Genomic DNA, 16,481 nt, shown 5'->3' with positions numbered 1-16,481 from the left:
TTCCATTTAACGGAATTTTTCAATTTTACGATTATTTATAGTAATTGCTTTTTTAGACAGTGTTGTTAAACTGTTTTTTAATTAAAATAAATATGTTTCATCTACTAAAACCTACTATTTACTACTTTTCTTACGTTATATGTTACTATTTGCGTACTTTTTTTAGATTTCAGCCACTAAAAGCTACTATTTCTGTTTTTTTTTCTTTTTGAGAATTTACACTACTTTAAATTCGCTAATGCTAGAAAAAAAATGTTCTCAAAAATTATAATCAAATTCTTAGAAAGAATTCAATTATTTTAAATATCTACTATTTTAATAAAATTTCACAAAAGAATTTTTAAAAAAATTTCATTCAATTCTTCGCAAACATTCAATTATTTTCATATAAATATAATAAAAGTTACACGAATTCAATTATTTAAAATACAATTTTCATTAAATTTTTTCGAAAAAATAATCAATTATTTAAAAGAATTTTTGTTAATCTTCGCTATGGAATTCAATTATTTTTAATGCAATTTGAATAAAATTTCTTGAAAAAATTCAATTATTTTTAACAATTTTAATACAATTTTCGCAGAAATTCAATTATTGTCAATAAAATTTTAATTAAATTCATCTAAAAAATTGTTAAGAATTCAATTATTTTCCATGTCTATTATTTTTATAAAATTTCACAAAAGAATTCAAGTATTTAAAAAACAATTGATAAATATCATCCAAAAATTAATTATTTTCATAAATAATAAATTTAAATTGAATTAATTTAGAATAAAATTTTCAAAAAAATCTCGAAAAAATCAATTATTTAACAAAATTTTTATACAATATTCATCACAATAATTTAAATACTTTCACTAATAATAACATTTTATATGGAAATACAATTAAAAAAAAAAAAATTTCGATAAAATTCTAAGCAAGAATTCAATTATTTTCATAAATAATAAAAATCATCGAATAAATTCAATTATTTTTAATACTATTTTAAATTATTAATTGAAAACATACATTATTTTCCAAAATAAAATTTTCCACAAGAATTCAATTATTTAAAAATTAAAATACAATTTTTATAATATTTATTAGGTATATATTTCGAAAAATATAATAATTTAATTAAATTCTTTTTAATCATTTTAATAAAAAATTTTACAATAATTTAAATACCTACACTAATAATAACACTTTTCATGGAAATTCAATTATTTTTGAAAATTTTAATAAAATTCTTAGTAACTATTCAATTATTTTCATAAATAATAAAATTTATCGCAGGTTTTCAATTATTTTTAATACAATTTTAACTGAAATTGCTCAAAATAGGTAATTATTTTTAAAAATTTAATTTCAATTCCTAGAAAAAATCAATTATTTAAAAAAATCGTCTTTTTAAATTCTATAAAAGAATTCAATTATTTACAAAAAAAAAAAAAAAAAAAAATAGAATTTTTGACAGAAATTCAATTATTTTAAAATATTTCGATATAATTGTTCGAAAGAAATCAATTATTTTAAATACAATTTTAATTAAAGTTTTTTTGAAATAATTCAATTATTCTTTTAGATTTTAATAAAATTCTTCCCAAAAATTCAATTAAATTATTTTTTCGAAAGAATTCAATTATTTCGATAAATAACAAAAATTATTTCCGAAAATTCAATTATTTTGAGGCATTTTAATAAAATTCTTTGCAAAATTCAATTATTTTCATAAATAACAATATTCATCATAAGAATTCAATTATTTTTAAAAGTAATAAATTTGTTCTTGAAAATTCAATTATTTTAAAAATTTTTAATAAAATCGTTCGCAAGAATTCAATTATTGTCAAAAATTTTAATTGAATTTTTGGTAAAATTCAATTAGGTACTTTTAGAAACTTTTCGCAATTCAATGATTTTTAATATCTACTATTTTCATAATATTTCCAAACAGAATTCAATTATTTAAAAACTTTTTGTAAAAATCTTTGTAAGAATTCAATTATTTTCATGAATAAGAAAAATTCCTCAGGAATTTTTTGTAAAAATCTTCGTAAGACTTCAATTCTTCTCATAAATAATAAAAATTTCTCAGGAATTCAATTATTTAAATTAGAATTTGCATAGAATTAGTCAAAAGAAATCAATTATTGAAAATTTTTTATAAAATTCTTCGCAAGAATTATTTTTATAAATTTTTTTATGATAATTAGGAAAATAAAATAAAAGTCAGGAAAATAAAAAATATCGAATATGGAATTTTTGTCAATTTTGCGAAGTGTCTAAAACGAGTTTTTTTGGTCGTCAAGTTATTTTTCGATAGCTACTTTTTTACTATTCTTTTTTTAATTTGAAAGCTACTTTTTGCTACTTTTTTGAAATTAATTATCAAGTGCAAAGCGAGGAGCAAAGTCTGTAAAGGAAATTTTGAAAAAAATAATTTATTAAAGAAAAAGTTACCACTTTATAGAGAATCAGCCATTAGCCATGAGAATGAATTATAATTTGTCAAAATTGAGCAATTTTCCTGCAATTATTATTATTATTATTGTTGTTGTTTGGCTGTCATGAGTATAATAGAGAACATTAGAATTATGGTAATTGATATTTGACATATATTTAACGTAAACAAAGTATCCTATAATGTGAGTGTACACAAATCTTAAATAGTGAGATATTGACAGCCCTAGCGGCAAAAGCTATAGAGAAATTTATAGTGACAGCTCTTGGATAAGAGCAACACACACAGCGAGTAACACGTGAATCAACGTCGACTCTATATGCAACCCCGTGTAAGATAACCGATGCATGACTTCCTACCGGTTCACTTCTACCATTGTTATACTATAACTCTATTCGCACAATCAACTTTTCTCTCCTTCTCTCTCTCTCTCTTTTTCCTTTTTATAAACCATCGATTATCTTTTGACAAATTTAATAAAAGTAGTCTGACACGCTTTATTCTGTTATTCGTTCGAATAAATAATATATATTTCAAAGGAGAATAGCGAATTGTTGTTTAAAAGGATAACTTTCTCTTATCCTGACACTTTTATCGCGTTCTGATAACTTCCTGTTGCTCCAAAAGACAAAACACATAAACTTTCTTTGTGTACATAAGGACTCCATTAAATGATAATATATTTATTTTTAAACTATAACTAAATAGTGGAAATAAGTTATAAATTTATAATATTTCATAAAGGTGAAATAAATTATGTTAAATAAAATATTAAATCAAATTAAATACGCATTTCAAGTCGAAGATGAGCTATAGTTTAAATAAATCGAATCAGAAAAGAAAATATTCAAATTTATCGAAAAGAAAAATTCAGCGAAAAAATTTCCTTTTTCTCAATAAATCCAACATCTGGAGGCAATAAATTATTTGGCGTAAAAATAGAATTCTGCACCCTTTTGAATTCAGATGAATCTATATCGAGTTTTTATAAACACACTTCTTATGTAATAAGTAATGCACGAAGAAAACAAGAAGTTGTACAACATCGTAAATCCATCAGAAAGTAGCCTGAAGTAGATGAAAATGTATCGTGCCGCTGATAATCCGCGTGTTTTATCTCTCGTGCAAACCGATAATCAATGCATTATCTTTCCTCCACTGTTTTTCTCATTCGATTCAAAAATAGAAGGGAATTATATATCACGAAAACTGTGTGTATATAGGTATACAAAAATCGTTGAAATTATCGCAGAAAAGCAATGAAGATTGAATTGCAAATAAAAAAAAGTCTCACCTCAATACCTATATATATATATTTTTTTTTTTTTTATTTTTTCTTCGACTCTAATTACTGTTTTACGAGAAAATAGTATAACAAAAATTAAGCGAACTAGAGAAATTGCGTCGTAAAAATTTATTTCACAAATTAAAAGTTCGTTTAGATTAGTAATGAAAATAAGGCGAAAAAAAAATTTTGTTTAGCAGAACGCATTCATTGTTATAGATTTTATAGTTAAAGAATTCGTTTCTACTAGAAAATCCGCATTTAACCGAATGCACTTCGGTACAAAATTCACACTTCGGTTAAAATATTTAAAATTCTGGTCAAAATTTCTGATCATGGCGTATTCAGGGCTCGGATCGTCTTTAGGACCTAAAAAAAAGTCGCTTTAGTCGCATATATTCACAACAAAAGTCGTAAAAAGTCGGATAAAATTTTAGAAAAAACGACAAAAAAGAGGCATGAACGCATTTAACGCAAAAAAATACTTAAATGAATCGAATAATTGGTTTGATTATTAATTATTTAAAAATTTATTTTTTAATTTATTATTTTATTATTTAAAAAAAATTTTAATAAAATTGTACGCAAACATTTAATTATTTTCATAAATAATGAAAAATTTCACAGAAACTCAATAATTTACAAATTTTTTATAAATTTCTTCACAACTATTCAATTATTTTCATAAATGTTAAACTGCATTGCAGGATTTCAATTGCTTTTAATACAATTTTACAGGAATTGCTCGAAAAATGTAATTATTCTTAAAAATTTAATTTCAATTCCTCAAAGATATCAACTTTTTTAAAAAATGTTTTTTTTAAACTTTTTGGAAGAATTTAATTATTTACAAAAAAAATTAGAATTTTTGACAGGAATTCAATTATTTTCAAATATTTTCCAAAATTAAGTTTCTTGAAAAAATACCAGAATTTAAATATTTTAATAAAATTGTTCGAAAGAAATCAATTATTTTAAAGACAATTTCAATTAATTTTTTTTAAATAATTCAATATATTCTTTTAGATTTTAATAAAATTCTTCTCAAGAATTAAATTAAATTATTTTTTAGAATGAATTCAATTATTTCCATAAATAACAAAATTATTCACAAAAATTCAATTATTTTGAGGAATTTTAATAAAATTCTTTGCAAAAATCAATTATTTTCATAAATAACAATATCCATCACAAGAATTTAATTATTTTTAAAAGTAATAAATTTTTTCTTGAAAATTCAATTATTGTAAAAAATTCTAATATAATCGTTCGCAATAATTTCATTATTTTCATAAATAATAAAATATTTTTAAGGAAATTAACTTATTTCATAAAAAGTAATTAAAAATACTAGAAAATAATGGTTTTTTAATTTCAAAAAGGTTTGAATTTGAAATTTCTGAAAATCTTAATTCCTATGGAGAAACAATAATAATTAAATATTTATTTAAAACAAAAGTTATTGTTTTTTCGAATAATTTAAAAGAAATTCGTAAATAAATGTAAGAGAACATTTTTTTTGAGTAATTTTTTTCCCTTTATTTTCTAAAAATTTAAAAAGTTTCAATTTCATTTTCAATTAAAATTACATTTCAATTATATTTCTCGAGCAATTTCTGTAAAATTGTATTTGAAATAATTGAAATCCTGCGATAAATTTAAAAATTTATGAAAATAATTGAATAGTTTAATGTTGTTTAATGTTGAATAGTTAATTTTCAAAAATAATTGAATTCATGAGATGAATTTTAATATTTATAAAAATAATTGAATTATTGCGAAAAATGTTATTAAAATGTTTAAAAAGAATTGAAATTCAGTAAAAAATTTTGTTATTTTTGAAAATAATTGAATTCATTGTAAGAATTTTATAAACATTGTTTTACATAATTAATTTTTTCGAAATATAATAAATATTATGAAAATTTTATTTTAAATAATTGAATTCTTGTGGAAAAAACTATTTGTGAAAATAATTGAATTTAATGAAATGAATTGAATTAATGAAAGAGTGAAATACGAAAATTATTATTTAGTTAATAATAGATAATAGATAATTAACAGAAAAAGATTTCTGCTATTCAAAATTTAAGTCAAAAAGTAATTGAAAAATGTGAAAAAAGTCGATTAGTCGCTTTTTACTCTAAAAAATCTGGAAAAAGATGATTAGTCGCATTTTTTCACAAAAAAGTCGAAACAAGTCGCACAATCCGAGCCCTGCACAGTACTTAATAAGAATTCTACACTGAGAAAACATTATACATAATTCAAATAGAAAAATAATTTTTAAGTGATTTTGTTTAATTGAAATTAGTTTGTAAGTCTAATCTCAATATATAGAAAAAATCTACTGCTTTGATTCAAAAATATTATTTGTTTGAATAATTATTTTTAATTTAAATATATTTTCTGTATTGATTTAAACAAAAATGATGTTTGATTCAAACTTAAAAGTTGATTATAAATAATTTAGAATCAACCATAACTTATGTTTGAATTAAATATATTATTTCTTTAACTGAACCAAAAAATATGTTTCAATTAAACTTAAATATTTTTTGACTGTATAGCAAAGATATTTTAAGTTTGATTTAAACAAAATTTGATTGAATCAAATCGAATCGTTTTCTCAGTGTAATTAACCTATACCTCAACTATATTTTTCTATAAAATTCTCAGACTTTTTCCTGATTTCCCGCTGATTTGTATCAACCCTGACTCAAATATTAAAAATTTTAAATTCAAGGCTATCTAACCTATTAGCGGCAATATTGCACTTTTCCCACACAGGATGAAAGAACTACTGATAAAAGTTTCCCGCATTACACTATGGATTCCTCATACTGCATATATATAAAACAGACATACAAAATTATTAATCGTAGGAAGTGTACGATAACGTCTTCCTTGATGACCGTTGGATTTGTGCAATTAACTATCAACTTACAAGTGTATTCACTGCGTGTATATATATGTGTACCACACTCGATCCTCCGGTTCAAGATCATTTCATTTTAGTTACGGTTACGGATCGCGTACAGCGAACTTGATCCATGGAATCATGGTAAAGCAACGGGCACAAAACACGGATCTTCACATATAAGGGAAATCTAGCTCAAATGCTGACTTTATAAATGTCCATGATAGATGATAAGAGATCATTGCGCGACCATACCATAAAACTTGAAAATCTTTTCAAACATATCCTTATATTCTCGGCAGAATATAATGAAGCGGGAACTCTGCTGTGAATTTTTCAAAAACTTTGACCTGAATTATTGAAAATTACAGTAATTACTCCCCCCCCCCAAAAAAAAGAGGGAAAGAAGAAATTATCGCACTAGCACTCCAAACGTCCACAATTCGAGGAATTTTATCGAAACTTAATGAGCCGAGTGACCCAATTTACAGACTATTTTTTTTTTTTTTTTTGACGAATCATTTCCGGAAAAGAATCAAATCAAAAAGTTGCATTTCTTTCCAAAGACGCGGAATTTTATAAATTCTCCTTGGGGGAATTCAAAAAGAAAATAATTGCGCTTGAAATTCCACAATAGAGGGAAATGGAATAAATTGACATGTTATCTGCATTTTTGCGCTCAACGAAAGAATATAAATTCAGTTGATAATCACACTTTTATGGGAAAGAAATGGAATTGTTAAAATTCCACGGACGACATTAATTGTGTACATGTCAAAATGACACGAGAGGCGTGAGTACAAGGAATTCAGTCTGCATAGTTGGCAAAAGTGTTTTTCCCTATAAAATATCTAACGAGATAAATACAGATTTTCACTGAAATCATTAATATAATTATGATAGTACAAAATTTCGATTTGTAATTCATTTTAAAATTCATGTACCTATATAGTGTTTCAAGGATCTTTTCTGAGAGAGAAATAGAGAGAGAGGCCTGATTACAAGGAATCCTTTATCGCATACCTTCAGAAAAGATCGTGAGCTAAAATGAAAGGAGATGAGGGAGCCAAGAAAGAGAGAGTGTGGCTTCTTGTTGAATTCAACAACCATGAAGAATCTATGATTATATTGCAAGTTGTTAATTTCCTTAACACTTTATCATTTACCCCGAGGATTTTACAGATATAATTATATATCAACAATTTTTCTCCTCAGTAGGTGTAACAATTTTTTCCTCCCCGATAAATCGTCTTCAAACACGAAATATTCCAATATATATACGAAAAAAAGAAGTCGAAACTGTTTCAAAAAGTTGCCATATACTTTTATAATTACCCCTTCAAGTTTCGTGTTTTTTTTTTTTAATTCCAAAAACGATTTCTCAATATTTCCGCATTGTAGAGTATAAGTACAACATTAGAACAAAAGAAATATTTATGAAAAATGATTTGAGAGAAAGAGGAGGAATGAAAACAAATGCTAATTAATTCTAAGTCTGAGAAAGTTTTTAGGCGCGTCGCTAATTGTGAATCGAGTGAAATTTTCAATGAAGGAGGCGAACTGATTATTCACAGCCTGTTAATTCGAGTCAGTCTGCCAATGGAATAACATTGAATTACAAATCTCACGCGACACACACCGTCAATGATCGCGTACAACTCGTGAGTCATCATTTCCATAAATTATAACGCAATTCCCGCACACCGCACATATATATATGTATAGCCTATAAAAATTAAGATCTACCAGTTTTATTACTTGGATGCACGCTTGTCTTGCGGCTTTAGTGCAATAACTACAGAGCAAGTGGTATATTTCTGTAATTAAGTTAGCTGTAAACTGGTTTGCCGCTAAAGTAAACTCAAATGATTAAAATGATTCAATTTTCTAATAATGAAAAATTTTCATCTCATGTATTTATAAAGATATTCTCACGATAAATTTTAGTCTTTAGAAACTATTTTATGTTAAAACTATAGTAAATTGTTAGCTATAGCCGAACGCAGACTGGGGGCACAAACGTCGCACTCGATAATTAATTTTGAAAAAGTATCAAAAAGTAGTGAAAAAGTAGCTATCGAAAAACTAAACTTGACAACCAAAACAACTCGTTTTAGACACTTGATAAAACTGAAAAAAATTCCTTTCTATATTTTATTTTCCAGACTTTTTCCTAATCTTCATCAAACAATATATTTACTTCTTTCTTATCCTGCTAATAAATTAAATTTCTGCAACGAATTTTATTAATCATTAAAGAATTTAAATATTAATCAAAATAATTTAATTCGAAGAATTTAATACGAGGAATTTTATAAAAATTTTTAAATAATTGATTTCTTTCGACTAAATTTTATGCAACTTCTAATTTAAATAATTGAATTTCTGAGACATTTCTCTTATTCATGAAAAGAATTGAATTCTGTTTGGAAATATAATGAAAAAAGTATATATTTGAAAATCATTTAATTTTTAAACATTTCTCGAGCAATTTTTGTAAATTTGGGATAACCCAAAATTTGTATTATAAAAATAATTGCGATGAATTTTAATATTTATGAAAATAATTGAATATCCAAGAAGAAACTTATTAGGTTTTAAAAATAATTGAATTCATGAGCAGAATTTTATTATTAATGAAAATAATTAAATTCTTACGAAGATGTTTACAAAAATTTTTTCCAATAATTCAATTATGTTTGGAAATTTTTATAAAAATAGTAAATATTGAAAAACATTGAATTAAGAAAAGTTTTTAAAAATAATTCAATTTTACAACAAGAATTCTATTAAAATTTTTGACAATAATTAAATATCTGTGTGGTATTTTATTAAATTTTTTGGAAAATAATTAAACTCCTAAAAAGCATTTTATTATTTATGAAAATAATTGAAATCTTGCGAACGATTTTATTAGAATTATTGAAAATAATTTAATTTCCAAGAAGAAATTTATTAATTTTCAAAATAATCGAATTCTTGTGATGAATATTGTTATTTATAAAAATAATTGAATTTTGCAAAGAATTTTATTCAAATGCCTCAAAATAATTGAATTTTCAGGAATAATTTTGTTATCTATTGACATAATTGAATTCTTTCGAATAATTGTTTCTGTAATAATTTAATTCTTAAAAGAAATTTCATTAAAAACTTAAAAAAAATAAATGAATTATTTCAAAAAAATTTAATTAAAATTGCATTTAAAAAAAATTGATATTTCGAATAATTTTATTAAAATATTTGAAAATAGTTGAATTCCGGTTTAAAAATTCTAATGCTTTTGAAAATAATTGAATTCTTCCAAAGAATTTAAAAAAAAACATTTTTTTTTAAATAATTGATTTTTTTCGAGAAATTGAAATTAAATTTTTAAAAATAATTACATTTCTCGAGAAATTCCTGTAAAATTGTTTTAAAAATAATTGAAATTCTGCGACGAATTTTAATATTTATGAAAATAATTAAATAGTTGCTAAGAATTTTATTAAAATTTTCAAAAATAATTGAATTCATGAGATGAATTTTATTATACATGAAAATAATTGAATTTTGCAAAGAATGTTATTAAAATGCCTCAAAATAATTGAATTTTCGGGAATAATTTTGTTATTTATCGAAATAATTAAATTTTTTTAAAAAAATAATTTAAATGAATTCTTGGGAAGAGTTTTATTAAAATCTAAAAGAGTAATTAAATTATTTCACAGAAATTAATTATAATTGTCTTTAAAATAATTGATTTCTTTCGAACAATTTTATTAAAATATTTAAATTCTGGTATTTTTTCAAGAAACTTAATTTTGAAAAATATTTGAAAATAATTGAATTCCTGTCAAAAATTCTAATTTTTTTGTAAAAAATTAAATTCATCCAAAAAACTTTTTAAAAAAACATTTTTTCTAAAAATTGATTTCTTTCGAGAAATTGAAATTAAATTTTTAAGAATAATTGCATTTTTCGAGCAATTCCTGTGTATTAAAAATAATTGAAATTCTGCAATGCATTTTAACATTTAGGAAAATAATTGAATAGTTGCTAAGAATTTTATAAAAATTTTCAAAAATAATTGAATTCATGAGATGAATTTTATTATTTATGAAAATAATTGAATTCATCGTAAGAATTTTATAAACATTATTTTAAATAATTAATTTTTTTCGAAATATTTTAAAATAATTGAATTCCTGTCAAAAATTCTACTTTTTTTTGTAAATAATTGAATTCTTCCAAAGAATTTAAAAAAAACGATTTTTTTAAATAATTAATTTTTTCTAGGAATTGAACTTAAATTTTTAAAAATAATTACCTATTTTGAGCAATTTCAGTTAAAATTGTATTAAAAATAATTGAAAACCTGCAATAAATTTTATTATTTATGAAAATAATTGAATAGTTACTAAGAATTTTATTAAAATTTTCAAAAATAATTGAATTTCCATGAAAAGTGTTATTATTAGAGTAGGTATTTAAATTATTGTAAAAATTTTTATTAAAATGATTAAAAAGAATTTAATTAAATTATTATATTTTTCGAAATATACCTAATAAATATTATGAAAATTTTATTTTAAATAATTGAATTCTTGTGGAAAATTTTTTTGTTTTGGAAAATAATGTATGTTTTCAATTAATAATTTTAAACAGTATTAAAAATAATTGAAATTCTTTTATGAGTTTTATTATTTATGAAAATAGTTGAATTCTTGCTTAGAATTTTGTCAAACATTTTTTTTTTAAATATTGAATTTCTATCAAAAATGTTATTATTAGTAAAAGTATTTGAATTATTGTGAAGAATTGCATAAAAATTTTGTTAAATAATTGATTTTTTGATGAATTTTAGCAATTTTTTTTTAAATAATTGAATTCTGTTGCCAAATTTTATGAAAATAATAGATATTGAAAATAATTGAATTTCGAATATTTTTTAATAATAATTGAATCCTTTTAAAGTATTTGATTATAATTCTTAAGCATAGATTTTTTATTTCTAGTATTAGCGAAGTTAAAGTAGTGGAAAGTCTCAAAAAAAAAACCGAAATTGTAGCTTTTAGTGGCTGAAATCTAAAAAAAGTACCCAAATAGTAGCATAACGGGGCAATGAGAGCAAGTGAGAAAGACGCTAACTTCCTTCTCGCTCTTATTACCCCCAGAGTAATCCAGAGTGGAGAATCTCCTCCCACCAATCGAGAGTAAATATCAACTTTATGGCCAATAAAAAAACTAACGAAATAGAGGTGGAGAGTTCAAGGAGTCGAAAAAGAGGAATCTTGACGATAAATCTTATAATAAGAGCGTGTTAGATCGCATTACAAAGCGTAGCTGGGTTCCTTTGGAAGGATCCCTTTATTTATGAGCGCACGTGTAAACCATTAATGTAACAGACTATACGCTTCCGTGGCCGTATAGCGGATACGTATTACACTATTACAGTATTTACAGCGAACGAGTCCCAGGTACGGGATTATCAGACGAATAATATAAGAGAGAGAATAGGAGAGTGAGTGGGCTGGGACAATATTGTTGCAAAGCATTGCAAAGCATTGCAAAGTGAGTGAGAACCACCAGGTGGGAGCTACAATTGTGCATGCATAATGAGCTCCTATCGATTTAACTGTGGATAGATAAGTGGTACACATTTACACTATCGAGAGACTTCCTGTCAGATGTACGCACACCAATAGCCAATACTCTCCGAAACCTCATGATATCTAATAGTAATAGCAATTGCAAAACCTATATCCATCCATTGAAAAGATGAGGGTCAAAGAGTTTTAGATCAAATACATTTGCCTCTATCATGATTACCTCAAGGGCTTTTTCCTATTAATCATCCACTTTGATCTCTAGTTGATCCTTTTCTATTATATTATTATTGACGATGAGAGAGTCTTTGCAAAACATTAACCATACTGCAATTAAAATCAAATTCCTCAATCAATTCTATTCCTCGTGATTATCATTTTATTCCCCCTATTGATTTCAAAGTCATTATTTATTCTTTCTCTGCTATTAGAATTTTCGCTCTGTATTAAAATCTCACTTTTTATTATTGTAATTATTACAGACTTCGCACTCGATAATTAATTTTAAAAAAATAGCTTTCAAACCAATAAAAGTACACGAAGAAAAATATAGAGTAACTTTTACTATTTTTATAGTAAAACATTTCTGGTAACTTTTACTATACTTTCGAAGTATATTTTACTAATTTTTACAAATATTTTCTTTGAACGTAGGTAGTAAAATATACTTCGAACGTAGCAAAATTTACTTCGAAAGTATAGTAAAAATTACCAGAAATGCTTAACCAGAAATATTTTACTATAAAAGTAGTAGAAGTTACTTTATATTTTTCTCCGTGTAGTAAACAAGTAGCTATCGAAAAATTAAACTTTACGACCAAAAAAACTTGTTTTAGACATTTGACAAAACTGACAAAAATTTTATTCTATATTTTATTTTCCTGCCTTTTGCCTAATTTTCATCAAAAAATATTTACTTCTTTCTTATCCTGCTAATAAATTAAATTTCTGCAACAAATTTTATTATATTCCTGGAAGAATTTAAACATTAATCAAAATAATTTAATTCTTGCGAATAATTTTATACAAATTTTTAAATAATTAATTTCCTTCGACTACATTTTATGCGAATTCTATATTTTAAATGATTGAATTCCTGAGAAATTTTTCTTATCCATGAAAATAATTGAATTCTTACAAAGAATTCTATTAAAATTTTTAACAATAATTAAATGTCTCTGTGGTATTTTATTAAGTTTTTTCTGAAAATAATTAAACACCAAAAAAGCATTTTATTATTTATAAAAATAATTGAATTCTTGCTAAACGATTTTGTTAACATTTTTTTAAAAAATTGAATTTTCAATAAGAAATTTATTACTTTTCAAAATAATTGAATTCTTGTCATGAATATTGATATTTATGAAAATAATTGAATTTTACAAACAATTTGATTAAAATGCCTCAAAATAATTGGATTTTTGGGAATAATTTTGTTATTTATCGAAATAATTTAATTCATTCTAAAAAATAATTTAATTGAATTCTAGGGAAAAATTTTATTAAAATCTAAAAGAATAATTTAATTATTTCAAAAAAATTAATTAAAATTGTCTTTAAAATAATTTATATCTTTCGAACAATTTTATTAAAATATTTGAATTCTGGTAATTTTTCAAGGACTTTAATTTTGAAAAATATTTTTGAAAATAATTGAATTCCTGTCAAAAATTATAATTTTTTTTGTAAATAATTGAATTCTTCCAAAAGATTTTAAAAAAAACATTTTTTTAAATAATTGATTTCTTCGAGGAATTGAAATTAAATTTTTTATATATTAAAAATTTATCCTGCAATATTTATAATTGAATAGTAGAAATTTTTAAAATAATTGAATTTCCAAGAAGAAATTTATTACTTTTAAAAATAATTAAATTCTTGTGATGAATATTGTTATTTATGAAAATAATTGATTTTTGCAAAGAATTTTATTCAAATGCCTCAAAATAATTGATTTTTCGGGAATAATTTTGCTATTTATCGAAATAATTGAATTCTTTCGAAAAAACAATTTAATTGAATTCTTGGGAATAATGTTATGAATATCTAAAACAATAATTGAATTATTTCAAAAAAATTAATTAAAATTGTCATTAAAATAATTGATTTCTTTGGAACAATTTTATTAAAATATTTGAATTCTGGTATTTTTTTAATTTTAAAAATAATTGAATTCTTGTGAAAAATTCTAATATTTTTGTAAATAAGAATTCTTCCAAAGAATATTTTAAAAAACATTTTTTTAAATAAATAATTTTTTCGAGAAATTGAAGTTAAATTTTTGACAATAATTAAATTTTTTGAGCAACTTCTGTAAAATTGTATTAAAAATAATTGAAATCCTACAATGCATTTTAATATTTATAAAAATAATTGAATAGTTGCTAAGAATTTTATTAAAATTTTCAAAAATAATTGAATTCCTGAGAAGAATTTTATTATTTATGCGAAAATAATTGAATTCTAGCTCAGAATTTTATCAAAAAATTTTTAAAAAATTGAATTTCTGTGAAAAATTTGGTTATTTTTGAAAATAATTGAATTCTTCATAAGAATTTTTTAAATATTGTTTTAAATAATCAATTTTTTCGAAATATAATAAATATTATGAAAATTCCATTTTAAATAATTGAATTTTAGTGGAAAACTTTATTTGTGAAGATAATTGAGTTTTTCGATTAATTAGTTTAAAATAGTATTAAAAATATTTGAAATTCTTCGATGAGTTTTATTATTTTTTATGAAAATAATTGAATTCTAGCTCAGAATTTTATTAAAAAATTTTTTAAAAATTGAATTTCCATGAAAAATTTTATTATTAGTGAAAGTAATTGAATTATTGTGAAGAATTGTACAAAAATTTTGTTAAATAATTGAATGCCTATGGAAAGTTTATTATTTATGAAAATAATTGAATTTTGGATGAATTTTATTAATTTTTTTTTAAATAATTGAATTCTTTTGCAAAAGTTTATGAAAATAATTGAATTACGAATATTTTTTGAAAATAATTGAATCGTTTGAAAGAATTTGATTATAATTTCTGAGAATAGTTTTTCGATTTCTAGTATATTAGCAAATTTATAGTAGTGTAAATTCTTTTAAAAAAAACAGAAATAGTAGCTTTTAATGGCTGAAATCTAAAAAAAGTACCTAAATAGTATAGTAACATAACGTAAGAAAAGTAGTAAATAGTAAGTTTTAGTGAACGAGTGCGAAGCCTGTTATTATTATTAAAATTATTTTTAAAATAATCGTGAACGATAACTAGGACAATCTTAAAAACTCTTTTTGTGTTTCAGAAAATTTTCTCTAAAATAAAATTCGCATAAGAAATGTTACTATATTAAAAATGCTATATGTAATTCGAGATAATATCTTGGTAGTTAAATATGAACAACGCGCGCAAGAAGAAACAAGAAATGTTCGCATATATAAGACTCACTAGGGTAATTCGTTATAATTTGTATAAAATTTTCAATTCGCTATGGATTTAAGATAACATCTGGACACTTTGGACACAAACCATATCTCGTTACTTTAATAATAATAAATTCATCCCTTTATGCAAATGTATTTTACAAATAATTAAAAATCAAGAAGAATAATTAGTTCTATTTTTTCCCGAAAAAAAAGTAAAATTACCAACTGATATCCGTTAAATTAAAAAGCAAGCTCAAAAGCGATCTCGAAACTAAAGTAAAGAAATCATTAGCACAAAATCATTACTCAAAATTTGTCAAAAATCATCTAGACCCTCATTTTGCTAAATGAGAATAGAAAATATCGAGCAGTAGGTAAGTAATGACCAAAAACCCTTTTTTTTTATCTATAATGATAAAATATCGAGATAAGAACATAATGGACTGATTTTGAAACTGATAATTTGAATATAATGTGGGAAAAGTGAAAAAATTTTGAAGGCACATTACCTTATTGCAGGTACGTGATGCGAGAGTCTCAAAGTGACATTGCCATTCCAAAGCACGAAGAAATAGAAGGTGCCAACGACGTTCAAGAGAGCTTGCTACTCGTAATGCTGAATGCTGCTGTTGTTGCTGTCGTTGTTCCTCATTTCCTTTTTGTTGATCATCATTTTGTGTTGCTAATTTCTCTCCCAGTTTCACCACCGAACTCACTATTCGTCCATGAGCCTCTATGTCTTTTTGGAGCACCTGAAAAATTCAAAGAAGAAAAAAGAAAGTTTAACAAAAATTTTTATTACCCTCACTTTAATTA

The 16,481-nt window shown here is 23.1% G+C and overlaps 1 protein-coding gene across 2 annotated transcripts in view; it reads right to left on the bottom strand.

Moving 5' to 3' along the window:
• Nucleotides 1-16,481, bottom strand: part of LOC122510281 — a 209,588-nt gene that overhangs the window by 103,613 nt on the left and 89,494 nt on the right. For both annotated transcript variants that reach the window (XM_043624799.1, XM_043624800.1), the window contains exon 7: nt 16,175-16,417. In XM_043624799.1, the coding sequence (XP_043480734.1) occupies nt 16,175-16,417 (243 nt within the window). The remainder of the gene's footprint in view (nt 1-16,174; nt 16,418-16,481) is intronic.

Source organism: Leptopilina heterotoma, unplaced genomic scaffold, assembly GCF_015476425.1.
Source record: "Leptopilina heterotoma isolate Lh14 unplaced genomic scaffold, ASM1547642v1 Lhet_68, whole genome shotgun sequence".
Taxonomy (NCBI): domain Eukaryota; kingdom Metazoa; phylum Arthropoda; class Insecta; order Hymenoptera; family Figitidae; genus Leptopilina; species Leptopilina heterotoma.
Note: the sequence above shows the minus strand (reverse complement) of the source record. Positions and strands in the feature narration are given on the sequence as shown.